This window comes from Lagopus leucura, unplaced genomic scaffold, assembly GCF_019238085.1.
Source record: "Lagopus leucura isolate 7727_CA_CO unplaced genomic scaffold, USGS_WTPT01 Super-Scaffold_100001, whole genome shotgun sequence".
Taxonomy (NCBI): domain Eukaryota; kingdom Metazoa; phylum Chordata; class Aves; order Galliformes; family Phasianidae; genus Lagopus; species Lagopus leucura.
The window spans coordinates 70,121,524-70,134,888 of record NW_024962262.1 but is presented as its reverse complement, the minus strand read 5'-3'; the positions used below and the strand labels follow the sequence as shown (position 1 = coordinate 70,134,888).

The following is a 13,365-nucleotide window of genomic DNA, read 5'->3' as shown; positions in this document are numbered from 1 at the left end:
AAGAATGTAAATAAAAGGAAGCAGCTGGTGTGCGTCTGCAGGAGCTCTCATTGTTTTTCTTTATATCAGCTATCAGATAAATGCACGAACGGAGCTGGCGGTACGCTACAATGACATCTCCCCACTGGAGAACCATCACTGTGCTGTGGCTTTCCAGATCATTTCCCAGCCAGAATACAACATTTTCTCCAATGTTGACCAGGACCAATTCAAACAGATAAGACAGGTATGAATTCCGGTCCCATCTGTGCAATACAGACTGTTCCTGGAGATGCAGTATGCACAGCAGGGAAGGCTGCGGTGCTGCATCAGTCCCCAGAAGGTAGGACTGAAAAAAGCCCCTCACACTGGGAGGATCCAAAAGGGATCCTTGGAAAATTTCCAAAGGAGCGCTCCCTGGAATGTCTTGCTAAGAAATAATGAGCACGTTCTGACTATTAAAGACTATGACATTTTTTGAAGGAGCCAATTAGCTCTGACTGGGATTATTGCTCTCATGCCAGAAGTTTATGCTTTAAGAGAATATTGCATTAGTTTTAAATGTGGGGCTTCTAAATAGGAAAAGATGCTCAACAAAAGAACACTTCTACTGTTGGAAGAGGCTCTGGTGGACTGAGAGTCGTCATGGCTACTCCTGAGACCAGGAACAGTGCTAGAATTCCCATTAGAGCAGTAAGGACCAAAAATTATTTTTAGTTTATACATGATGCACACCAGCTGAAACAGTAGATCAGTGCAAGGGCTCATGTGCTGGTCCATTGCGAGCCATTGATTCTGCCAATGCATGAGAAGCAGGCATGAGCCACAAATGGTCTAATCTGCATAAAAATCTTCAATTTTAAATTAACCACATATTTTCCCATCATAAGTCATGTCTGTCAGGAGCAAACAAAGCTCTACCATATTAGTTGCAGCTGGATATTTCAAAGCCCTTCAAACAAGGAGGATGAGCACTGAGGACATCCACATCTACTGTTTTTTCTCTCTTCTGTGTTGACTTTGTTAAGAGTCAGTATCAAAGTACATATTGCTTTGCAAGGGGCCAAAAGTGGATCTTGGTGAATAGAAAGTGGCCTTTAACATCCCTTTGTAGAGCTTCTTTCCACAATTAGTCAATCAGAAAGGAAAAATCTCAATGGCTTTGGAATATCACACCAGTTACAGAAATTTTCATATACTCTTTGTAACTCTTTTCCAGTTTCCCTGGTGATTTCAGGTCTGATCAGTCTTAACAGTGTAATCATCTGAGGGTTTCTGTGCACAAGCCTCTATTTTTCTCTGCAATAATAGACTTTACAAAGAATGTCAAACTGATGTATTAATATGTTTTCTCTCCTAGGGGATAATTACATTAATTCTGGCTACCGACATGGCGAGACATGCGGAAATACTGGACTCTTTCAAGGAAAAAATGGAAAATTTTGATTACTCAAATGAAGAACACATGACCTGCGTAAGGAGATTTTGTGGATTATCATTTTTCTGTTCTTGTAGATGAGTGTTCATTCGTTTAAAAATCAAGATTCAAAACACACTGTTAAAAACCAATTTTCTACTTCACCAAAAATATTTAAAATTTGGAATTTCTCTATAGAAAATAGACTACTCCAGCTTTAAAAATCCTGGAGCCTTTAACATCCAGGGAAGACATTCTCCATGGCCTCTGAATGCTGTTCCACAAAGAGTACGTGGTCTTTCAGGGTTGATCCTCTTCACACAGCAAGAAGCACATGTCCTACTGGGATTCATCCCAATGTTATAGGCAAAAAAACTGAGGCAGAGAGCATATAGATAAGTAATTTACACAGGGTAACTGGGAGAGTGGAATATAATCCATTTAAGAACCCTCATTTAATCCTAAAGCTGTCCTTTCTGTTTGAGAGCATTTCCCTTCACCATGTTATGAAGACAAGTGTTCTATCTGGAAGAAATAGAGCTGGCATGAAAACTGCAGTATTAAAGTATTATCCTCTTTCAGCTGAAGATGATACTGATAAAATGCTGTGATATCTCCAATGAAGTCCGCCCAATGGAAGTCGCTGAGCCCTGGGTAGACTGCTTGCTAGAGGAATATTTTATGCAGGTAAGAATGAAGGTGCAGCACACTTCCACAGCCAGCTGCTGTGGCTGCATCCCACCTGAGCCATGAGAGCTCTGCTGCCAGATAGGCCAGGCTATCTGTAGGACAGAAAGGGTTCATTTATGGAAGGACAGCATGTCAGCAATAGAAGCTGTTCAGAATGCAAGTGAATGCAATTGACTGTAGATCATAGAGGAAAGACAACAGCAACCTAGAAATCCTAATGCTAGCAGACAGCTTGTTCTAGCAGCCTTTCAAGGTTGTTTGACATAGAAATGTTTTTTGAGCTAAAAGGGCAAGAGCAATGGCAGAAGAAAGATGTCAAGTGAATGATATCAAGTTACAAGAGAACTAGTTCAGATTATTTTTTTAATGCGTGAACATTTTCGAATGAGAAAGCAGAAGACTTGCTGAGGTGTGCAAGGTCAGATTTAAGCTCCCCAAACCCTTGTTCCTTACCAGATTCCCAGCTGAACACAGCATCTCGCAAGAGACAAATGCCTTGAATGATGAGTCAGGAACACTTCTAGCTCACGGCATCTGCACCTTTTTTGTCACAATTACAATATTCGTGTAACTTACTGTTTTAGTCACCCAATGAATGCACTTTGTGCTCACAGAGTCAGTAGGTGAGAGAAAGTCTACAACAGGATCATTTTGCAAGCACAGTCTGTGACATTGCCCATGAATCCACATAGAAACAGTGAGTTATGCAGTCAAGTAGGTAGCTTAATAAACTCATTTCAGTCAATAGATTTATTCTCCATTGAACAAGCTAGCCAGAACTTGTTTTAATCATTATTAAAGAAGGTCATGTAATTTCTGGTTGAATACCTGCTGATGCTGTGCAGATGTAGCTAATCAGAGTTCTCTTTATTCAGAGGCAGGATGTATTAGCCTGAGGGAAGAATATTGCTATTCCATGTTATCTCCAGACGTTGCTGAGATCTGCATCTGAAAACCGCTGTCCTGTAGCTAGTGGACTCCTTGGTACATTGCTCTCTTGGCTTCTAGCCAAGAATAAAGTTTTTTAACCCTGAATTTGTTCCAGAGTGACCGAGAAAAATCGGAGGGTCTTCCAGTGGCGCCTTTTATGGACCGTGATAAAGTAACCAAGCCAACCGCACAGATCGGCTTCCTGAAGTTTGTTCTCATCCCCATGTTTGAGACAGTAACAAAGGTGGGTCAACCAAGGCCAGAACCAGACCTGGGAGCTTGCAGAGCTTCAACACTGGCTCTGGCATGTGTGCAAATAGCTGTGGGGATATTCATTTCACAGTCTACCTTTAGTCTGTTTCTAGCAGGTGCAGGTTTATGAATACAAAAAGAAATGTTGCACTTCTCTCTCTTGTTTTCACCTAGCTATTCCCTGAAGTGGAGGAGATGATGCTTCAGCCCCTTTGGGAGTCCAGAGACCGCTATGAGGAGTTAAAACAGATAGATGATGCTATGAAAGAGGTAAGCTCTAAATATCTGTTTCGTAAAGCAAATGGTATGATTTAGTAAGTTAAACATTGCAATTTAATAGCTATTTAATTCTGAAGCAGTAGGAATGCTTACAGCATCCTTATAAAGGTGAGAACCATATTCATCACACCAAGCTGGAAGCAGGTGGGTGTCACAAACTGTTGGCATGCATATGGGCATCCTCCAGCCACCCCAGCTCAACCATGGGGAGGGAGATGCCAGCAGGAGGGACACCTGAAGGCCAGCCCCAGGGATAATGGCCTGGGGAGTGTAGCAGCAAGCTTTTCTTCCAGGGAGGAAGCTGCCTTCCCCTGGAAGGAGCTGGCCTAGGCTAGGTAACAGGAAGGTATTCAGGGCCTGTGCAGTTCAAGAAACTGCACCACTGAGGCATATTTTCCTTCTATGGCAAGATACACCTTCCTTGCAGGTCTCTTCCAGTGCTTCATTCCCCTGCTGAGACTAGTAAATAAAACCTATCAAAATGGCACCACACTCTGGGGTTTTCTCTGACATGAAAAAATTCATCATGTAGACAGGACTCTCTCTATCACTGTGTCATTAAAATAAATTGGCAAGTGCCCCAGAGTACTAGTTGTGCTGATATTTCTTGATATATGGGAAATGAAGGTTCATTCACGTGGTTGTCCCTGGATGGATGAGGGGAATGGTGGCTTTTGGCTGTAGATCTTACCTCCTTCCAAGTTGTTTGGAGGAAAACCTCAGCAGCACAAATACTAAGGCTGGTTAATCAGAGAATGTATGTTTTTAGATCACTGAGTGATAAAGGAGTAGAAAATCTTTTATGAGCTCAAAGGAGCGAAAAAGAACATAAGATAAGAGCAAGATTTTCCATGACCTCTTCATCTTTCAAGCCAAGCTGAAATTTTACTTCTGTTTATAGAAGCTGTCAAAGCAGAAAGTTTATACAAACGGATGGAGCTATAATTAACGGTATGTTGTTGCAAGAGTTCTTAGAAAAATAAGAGCTGCCTGAATTCAGACATCACCTCAAACAATGAGAGTCAGCGAATAGCCCTAGAGTCTAACAGGAGAGATGATGAGAAACACTGAGTTCTGTTTCCTCCAGACCTAACTTCAGGGCTGTTGAGATGAAACAGGGCCTCCTGTACAACAAATTGTAGGGAGCTGGGTGCTGGAGTCTCAGCAGTGGAAAGCTGCACTGTTTGAGTCCGTGGCGCTAATACTGTTTTGTTCTTCGTTGCAGCTGCAGAAGAAGAAAAGTGACAGCCTGACCACCGGCACTACTGAAAAGTGAGAAGAAAAAGACTTTGAGCAAAATGTTGCCCCTACAGTTATTTTCTTCTTGAGAAACATTGCATTTGCCAAATGGACGTGGCGGAATCCAGCAGAAATGACACTTGGGGTGAGGTGGCCAAGATGGACACCAAGATGGATGCCCTTTCCAAGCGGTGCCACGCAGGCCATGGCACAGCTCCTTCCCTGCTGGGTTTGCCTCTATGGCCAGCACTGGGAACTGCTGTCTCCAGGGACGAAGTGGAGCTGAGCTAAGGAGCCGTTTCTGTTAAACAAACTGCTGGTGTCCAAAACAAATGAAAACTTGTTTTAGTCAAGATCCTGCACATACCTGTACTGCAGTATGCTATTACAGCACAGCTTAACAGATGCTTATGTAATGACAGGGGCCTGGCAGATAATTTTGTTTGCCAGGTAGGCCCTAATAACACATTTCTCTGTATTATCCTATGAATTTTATAGTGTTCACAGTACATTCAGAAGCCCAGCATAGTGGATGCAGTTTTCTTTTCTGCACTAGAAGTCAGAAGAAGCCTTCATGGACTTACAGGTTTGCTTTGTGCCCAGCAGTGTCAGGGGTCCTTTGGCATAAGCAAAGGGGAGCACCACACAGCACCACTGCGCAGGTTTTTATCCTCATGAATGGAATGCAAAAAGTGACAGCATCAAGAAGAACCTTCAAAGATGTACAGATTTTTATTTTATTTTTTTTTTTTACTTTTAAACTGATCTGCTAAATAATATATTCTTCTACAGAAAGGGGTGTCGTAGTCGTCCTTGTTTTCTTTCGTGTTATACACTCAGGTAGGACCCAACTCTGCTGCCAGACGAGTGCTTTCATAATGAATACAAGGTGAGGGGCTGTACAGGAGAGGGGAGGGTCTGCTCTCCTGAAGAGAAGAGGCTTCAGTAACGTTGCTGGTCTTACAGTCACATCACAAGGGCAACACTTCCACCAATGTCTTCATAGAGGCAGGAGCCCAGATGTCGCTGTGGGCTCCAGTGCACTGCCTCACCATGCAAATCCGCTTCTCACCAGCCATGACAGGTGAGCCCACACCAGGCTGCTCATCCACTCTGGTCTTCTTGCAGTGGGGAAAGGCCGCCCTACACACACAAGGCCTTCTCCTCACACAGCTTGGCTGCCATGGCACTGAGCCACATGCCTGCCTCCTGGCACGACCTATTCCTCCTTGCACACCTCCTCAGGCCCGTGGGGACCCACAGTCAGCTCTCTCTACCAATGCCTCTGCCTGCCTGGCTGCTTTACCAGCTATTTGTGCATGTGCCTTTCGGCTTGCTGCAAGCAAACAGAAGCAGTGCCTGACCCTTGGATTTGCACAGTCCTAGGGGAGCCCCAGGGAGATGAGAAGATCCGAGTGTGGGGTCAGCTCCAAGCTGCACAGACATCCTCACAAACGAATAAACTAAGCCCTAGATTTGATTAACCTCAAAACTTGTGGTGCTTGGGAGCTGGATCTGGGTTGTGTGGTCTGGGCCTTTTCTTCTGCACTAAATCCTGTAATCCAAAGTACATTGTGACCCAGATTGTTTTGCTGTGGAATTCTTCTCTTCTTTTTCACAAATAAATCAAATTTACCATCTCTACTTGAGCGGATTTCCGTCACAAATCAGCTCCCAAAGCAGATGTGCTGTGCAGGAGCTATAAACAATTGCTCAGGACATGCCAAGTCCTGCACTGAGCTAGTTATATTAGATGAGAAAACCTGCTGTAGGAACATGACTGCACCCTCCTCCCATTAAGATTGTTTAAGGGCTAGATCCTGATAGGAAGTTTTGTTTCAGTGGAAGGATTTGCTCTAAAGCATAAACCCTAATCCAACAGGGACTTATGCATGTGCTTAACTCCCGCGTGCCTCACTGGGGACCCTGGCATACAGTAGCTAATTGCATAGTGCAAGCTCCAGAGCTTTCCCTAATTGAAGTGCATGGAATTTTTGTAATGGATGATTCTTACTGCTTGTTTTGGCTCTGTTATTTGCCTGAGCAACCTGAAGAGCATTTACTGTGGAGAAAGGATAGAGAGATGCTGGTGCAATCCCACTGATCTTATTGGAAGTTCTACAGAAATGTGGTGAAGCTAATGACTGTCATGATGCTGCCATACGTGGTGTGGCTTACTGGAAGCAGGGAAATAAACAGGCTGTTGTTTAGAGACAGTTGTGAAAGAGAACCTATGCAATCATGACTAGATGATACATACAGGAATGCCACAACATTCTTTAATCTCTGGAGAGACAATTTAATTTCTGGAGAGACAATAAAACTATAGAATCTTCCCAACATAAGTTTAACCAAGGGGAGTGTAAGGCGTTCTCTCATAATTCTAGTTTCTTTTACGTTTTCCAAAATATTTGATGCTGTGATTCATACGCAAATGAACAGATTTGTGAATCTTGGCAATCAGCCTATTAAAATGTCACACATTTTCAGGGTGACATTCTAAAACTACACTTAGCATGAAAATGAAGTTTTCTGAGACAGCCAGACAGATGTCTGAAGTGTGTTCTAATCTTTTCTCTCCCTAATTCACTGACTGAGAGTGAATACTGTATCTCAGTTTTTGCTCTATTCTATGGTAGATGCATGGTGAAGAACTTTATGCGATCCATTGCACACATCTTTTCAGCATCGTACTGCGTACAGCGTTACTTTGCTGCTCACAGGTGAACATGAAACTGTTTGAAGCTGTTCCATGCTGCTTAACTTGAAAAACTAATGATGAGCCCTGGAACTTCTAATTTTTTTTTTTAAATGCTGAGATCCCACAGTCCCACATGCACTATATTCTCAAGTACAGCTTTCGTAATCAGATCAAACCACAGCTACAGTGTAACTACATGTCTTGGGGAGGAAATGGCTTTTTATAAATGTGAGTGCCCCCACAGCAGCCAATTTGCAATGAAAATTTACTGTGTGTTAAATACATGGGTTATGTAATGCCGGAGAAATATCTGTACGTGGAAACTGCTAATCTCAGTGCTGCCTCTGAGCAGCAATAACAACAGCATCTGTTCCATATGGGAGCGAACAGAGGGTTGGTGCACAGCGCGAGCCCACTGGGGAAGCCCTGTCAAGCAGCATTAAATCCTCCTGCCTCGACAGCAGGCCTTGCTGAAAGCTCCCCCCTCACTTGGCAAACTCCAAAGACGGAACAAGTCTTATCTTTGTGCTTGGTTTGTGGTATTAAAAGCATGCATGCTTCTTATCCTCCTCTCATATTGCTCTGTCCTGTTGTGAAGGTTTCTGCAAGGCAGCAGATACAGTTGGCATCACACCCGCCCTGCTCAGGCCAAATTTCTCTGTATTTACCACATTCCCACACTGCCATTTCCTCAGTTTCCTGTGGGCCTCCTAAAATGTGCCTGGATGCCACAATAGTACATGAGACTGCGTCTGGCTCCACCACACCCAAAGAACAGATGGGAATGTGATGGGGATATTTGAGGGACATGGTTTAGTGGACAAGATGGTGATGAGTTGGAGGCAATGATCTTGAAGGTCTTTTCCAACCTAAGGATTCTACGATTCTATGATTCTATGTGTGGGCATGGTGGTGGTGGTTGTTTGATAGCTGGACTAGATGATCTTAAAGGTCTTTTCCAATCTTAATGATTCTAGGATTCTATGATTTCACTGGTCTTTATAGCAAGCCTTGCTCTTCCACTGGCTTCAAATCCACCTGGAGTAGGTCGCCAAGCCAGGGCTTTTCTCTGCTTTCTGTGCAGCACCTCATGGAGCTCACTGCAAACTACTCCTCAGTGACACAGCCTGGAGCTGCTATTTCCAGAAAACGTGACTTCATAGAAACTCCTGGCCAGAAAACTTACTGGACATCCTCATAAACAGAGAAGCTGTAACTAACAAGCCAAGAACCTCTTTCTTCATCACCCAATTGTGCTAAGAGCTGTCCCATTGGCAAAGTCACACTTCTCACCACTTCACACACACCAAAAAAAAAAGCCTTCTGACTTCTCTGGCACATAATCAAGGGCTGCAGGTGTGCTCAGGCACACGCTCACATTCAGAATCACTATCTGTGGACATGTTTATAATACTGCTCTTGGCACTGTTGCAAGACAAACGTAGATCCAGGAGGGCTTGGAAAGCTTAAGTAGCCTTGTCACAGCCAATGCTGGCTATGATAACTCAGGAAAAATCTCTGTTTTCCAGCTTGTGTGGAAACACACTTACTGCCTGGCTGATGGACATGGCGGAGCCCTGTCCCTGAGGGTTTGGTGGCGACAGGAGCCTGGAACAGCTCAGTTTCTTTCCACAGGAACTGCCCTGCTGCAGTGCTGAGCTCTGGATAGCTGGGACACTCCAGGCTAGAAAATACAAGAAAATCAGTATGAAAATGTATAAATCCTCATCAAGTCTGTGTCTCCAATTCATACCTTCTAGCATTTACACTTAAAGGAAGCTTATTATGGGCACATAGCATACCCTTGCAATTTCTCAGCTTCTTTTCATTTTCATGGAATCTTAGAATGGTTTGGGTTGGGGGAAACTCAAAGCCCAAGCTGCCCCAACTCCTGCCATGGGCAGAGCTGCCCCCCACCAGCTCAGGCTGCTTAGGGCTCCATCAACCTGGCCTTGAGGGATGGGGCGGGCACCACAGCTTCTCTGGGCAGCCTGGGCCAGGGCCTCACTGCCCTCTGGGCAAGGAATTTCTTCCTGACATCTAATGTAAACCTCCTCTCTTTTAGTTTAAAACTGGTTCCCCTTTCATCCAAGTTTAGTTTCTGAGTGCCCATGGCTCACTTCTGACACAGCACCTCTTCAAGAAGAAGAGCACAATGTGGGCATTGTACAAGTGATGGATGCACTGGTCTCTCACCACTGGTTCTTGAGCCACCACCACCCTTGGTGACACTGCAATGGCTTTGATGCAGCTGCAAACACCTGGCAAGGTGAAGGTGACACCAATGGGGCATTGGTTTTGAGAGTGGTTTGCTCCTTCTAGCCTTGTCTCAGAGAGCTGCTGTTTGGTGGTTGTTGGCATTTCAAATGGGAGCTCCAGGGAGACATCACTGCAGCAGTCCAATGTTTGAAGTGGATGCCCCATCCCTGGAGGCATTCAAGGCCAGGCTGTATGTGGCTTTGGGCAGCCTGGTCTGTGGTTGGGGGCCCTGCACATAGCTGGGGTTAAAACTAGATGGTCTTTGAGGTCCTTTTCAACCCAGGCCATTCTATGATTCTATGATTCTTCATCTTGTGTACGCTGGATGGGTTTTTTTTCAAGCACTTTTTCATTTGGATCTGCAGTGCTCAGTCTGTTTTCCACATCCACATGTGGAGGTAGCAGCACTTTGGTACTGCTGCGGATAGTGCTTTGCTCCACATTAGAATCAAAGAATTATTACGATTGGGAAAGACCTCTAAGATCATCCAGTCCAAGCAGCAGCCCAACACCTCCATGCCTACTAACCATGTCCCTCAGTGCCACACCAAAGCCGTCCCATCAGACCTTTAGGTGTGGGGCCATAGGGGATGGCACCGGAGGCTGAAATCACCCCTAGCAGTGTAATTGCAGATGTGGTTGAGTAGGGGCCAGCCCATATGAAGAGGTTTGAACAGTCCAGAGGGAGTTTGGGAAGGCTGGGAGTGGGGAAAGGATCCTCTGCTGGTCTCCTCACAGCTTTAGGAAAGAAGAGCAACAGGGATAAGAGGGGTTCCCATTTGATGAGCAGATCCCACCCCATCCCACCCCACCCCCAGGATGCAGAGAGGCGGCCACTTATCTCTTCAGGGAAGAGCTGAGGAAATAAGTCTCTAGGGGTTATAGGATAACAAGTCTAAAACAACATGTACCTCAGAAAGTTCACCGGGGCGATGTGCGCGTTGTAAATGGCAATTTTATACCTTCCACGCTGTACTTTTGTTTCCCCCTGAGACTTTGATCCTCTCAGTCACACTGGCTACTGTGTATGTTGCCAAGGGCAAGCCCTGGTGGCAGGGCCTCATCCTGCACCCTTGGCTGGCAGAGGACATGCTGCTCGCCTTGAAGAAGGTCGTGGATGTCCAGAGCCAGCAGAGGCCAGCACAAACTTCACCTCCCTGTCTGCACCCAGGGTCCTCCACCACCCCAAAGTCCATGTATCTCACCTGCTTTACCTTATCCTGCCAGCCATTCCATCTACTCATCCTTCAGGGTCATCTTTGCATTGATCCTTCATGTCACCAATCACACCCATGCAGAGAGCACGAGAGACAAGGATATGGCAGAGCACTCAGCTCCACCAGAAGGAGAGCGTATTTAAAAAGCAGAAAAAATGTATTCCCGTGGTGACATCTTGGTTTAATTATGCGTTTATTTCATTTATTTAATTATTTTGACTAAGGGGACAACGTTGAGTGCTCAGATAATGGCACCAACAGTTTTGAACTGCACTGAATTGTTGGCAAACTTCATTCAGGTTGGTATTAGGAAAAATCTATTCTCGGAAATAGTGGTGAGGCAGTGGCACAGGCTGACCAAGGAGGTGGTGGAGTCACCGTCCTTGGAGGTGTTCAAGAACCATGTGGATGTGGCACTGAGGGACCTGTGGCACTGAGGGACATAGTTAATGGGCATGGTGGGGATGGGCTGGCTTAGGTAATCTTTGTGGTCTTTCCAAGCTTAATGATTTGATGATAGAGGTGTTGGACACAACCAGGACTCCACGTGTATTTTTTGCATGAAAATACATAACATTTAAAAAGCTTATGACCTGATTAATACAAAGTCTGTACCAATTAGTATGGTAGACCTCTGTTTTTCAGACATCATCTTTGCAGTCTAACTCAGGAGACTTTTTTTTTTTTTTCAAAACTTGAGATTAAATTCATTATTTCTAATGTGACAATCTTATAACACCTCTGAATCTATCTCTAGGACAAAGGTCTTTTCTCATCCCAGCTGTTAAATTTTAACTAAGGAGACAACAATCACCTTTAAAGACATACTGTACAGAGAGGACGTGGTAGCGTGACTTACAGGATGAACTCAACGTTTGCAGAACAACAATGGTGTTTGCAGACTGTAAAAGAGAGTGACAGTCCCAGGAATGTTCTTTCAACAGAGGTGAATCCTGGGCTGCACTGCACGGGATGACTTGATCCTCATCCACTGAGGTCAAAATCAAAGACCTTTTGCCTGAATTACCTTATTTTCGTGTGTATACATATATATATAAGCTCTGTTGGGTTTAGAGCTTCTCTGTATCAACCCTCTGAACACAAGGACAGCACAGCACCTCCTTCTGTGTTGGAGGCAAGAACTGGCACTGCAAAACCAGCAGGAAAGAGGATGTTGCCTTCTCTAACATGGGCTTTGTATTTGAGGATAAAACAGAGGACTGTGCTGGCTCTCATCAAGAAACAAAGCATTGGGCACTGCTGCCAAGTAACCAAGATAGCAAATAAGAAATCCATAAAATAATAAACCACCTGGACACAAGAGTTAAATCACAGAGTCACGGAATGGTAGAACGGTTTGGATTCAAAGAGATCTTAAAATCACTTGATTCCAACCCCGTGCCATGGGCAGGGACACCTCCCACAGGATCACGTTGCCCCATTCAATCTGTATGTCAGCACCTTCACCCTTTTGGCATGGTTTTGCAACCACAACACAGCACTTAACAAAGCATGTTTAGCAGCTAGATTTGGATACGCTTTTACATAGAGCCCTCATTAACAAAGATCACAATTAAGCAAGCAGTGAGTGCAAGATTGGCAGAAGGATGGGCCCAGCAGCCTTACAGTTTTATGCTATATGATGATTGTGATGTTTACATCAGACATCATTATACCCTTCTCTGCCCAAATGCAGATTCACTAGTCAGCACCAGCTCCATTCATTTCCCAGACTGCCCAAATCTGAGACCTTTAAGTGTCTGCAGTTTCTCACTTTCTTCAGCACTACAGCATTATCTACTCTAACAAGAACCCCTTTCTTAGCCCATCTAAATGTATTTACATCTATGTAAAAGTACCATAATAACAAGAAAGCATACAGCAGTTTGGCATCTCCTTTTATGCAGGCACTTACTGTTCAAACATGTCCTGGAAGAATAGGAATGATGTCTGTCTTTCCACAGGTGAAGGGGGCTAATAATTTGAAAGGACTCTGCATCTTTGGAGGCGTGCCACACAAAGCACACCATTTTATTACCCTTCTTGCAGAACACATTGCCCTGGGCAACCTTCTCTAGTGGGCGGCAACTCTGCCCAAGGCAGGGGGCTGGAACTGGCTGGGCTTGTAACCCAAACCGCTTTACAAGTCTACAAACACACACCTGTAAAAGCCCTCGACACTTCAAACCTTTCTGCCTTGAGTACTTTTCCGTAAGTAATGTGCATCAGCCACTCAGAGGCTCTGTGACCCCAGGCACAGCTGCCCAGAAGGATAAGTAAGACACGCAGCCACTGAAACCACAAGAGCTAGAGACAGAGCTCACCCTCTCAACACTGAGACCACCATGAATTATTTTCCACATTTACTTCCTTCAGACCGTGTTGAGATGAAGCCATCAGCC

General features: G+C 44.6%; 1 protein-coding gene across 2 annotated transcripts in view; it reads left to right on the top strand.

Moving 5' to 3' along the window:
• PDE9A (phosphodiesterase 9A) overlaps positions 1–5,581 on the top strand; it is a 42,336-nt gene extending 36,755 nt beyond the window's left edge. For both annotated transcript variants that reach the window (XM_042867089.1, XM_042867090.1), the window contains 6 exons: positions 70–226; positions 1,340–1,453; positions 1,979–2,083; positions 3,132–3,260; positions 3,443–3,538; positions 4,773–5,581. In XM_042867089.1, the coding sequence (XP_042723023.1) occupies positions 70–226; positions 1,340–1,453; positions 1,979–2,083; positions 3,132–3,260; positions 3,443–3,538; positions 4,773–4,823 (652 nt within the window). In that variant the 3' untranslated portion in view covers positions 4,824–5,581. The remainder of the gene's footprint in view (positions 1–69; positions 227–1,339; positions 1,454–1,978; positions 2,084–3,131; positions 3,261–3,442; positions 3,539–4,772) is intronic.
• Positions 5,582–13,365: the final 7,784 nt, after the last annotated feature.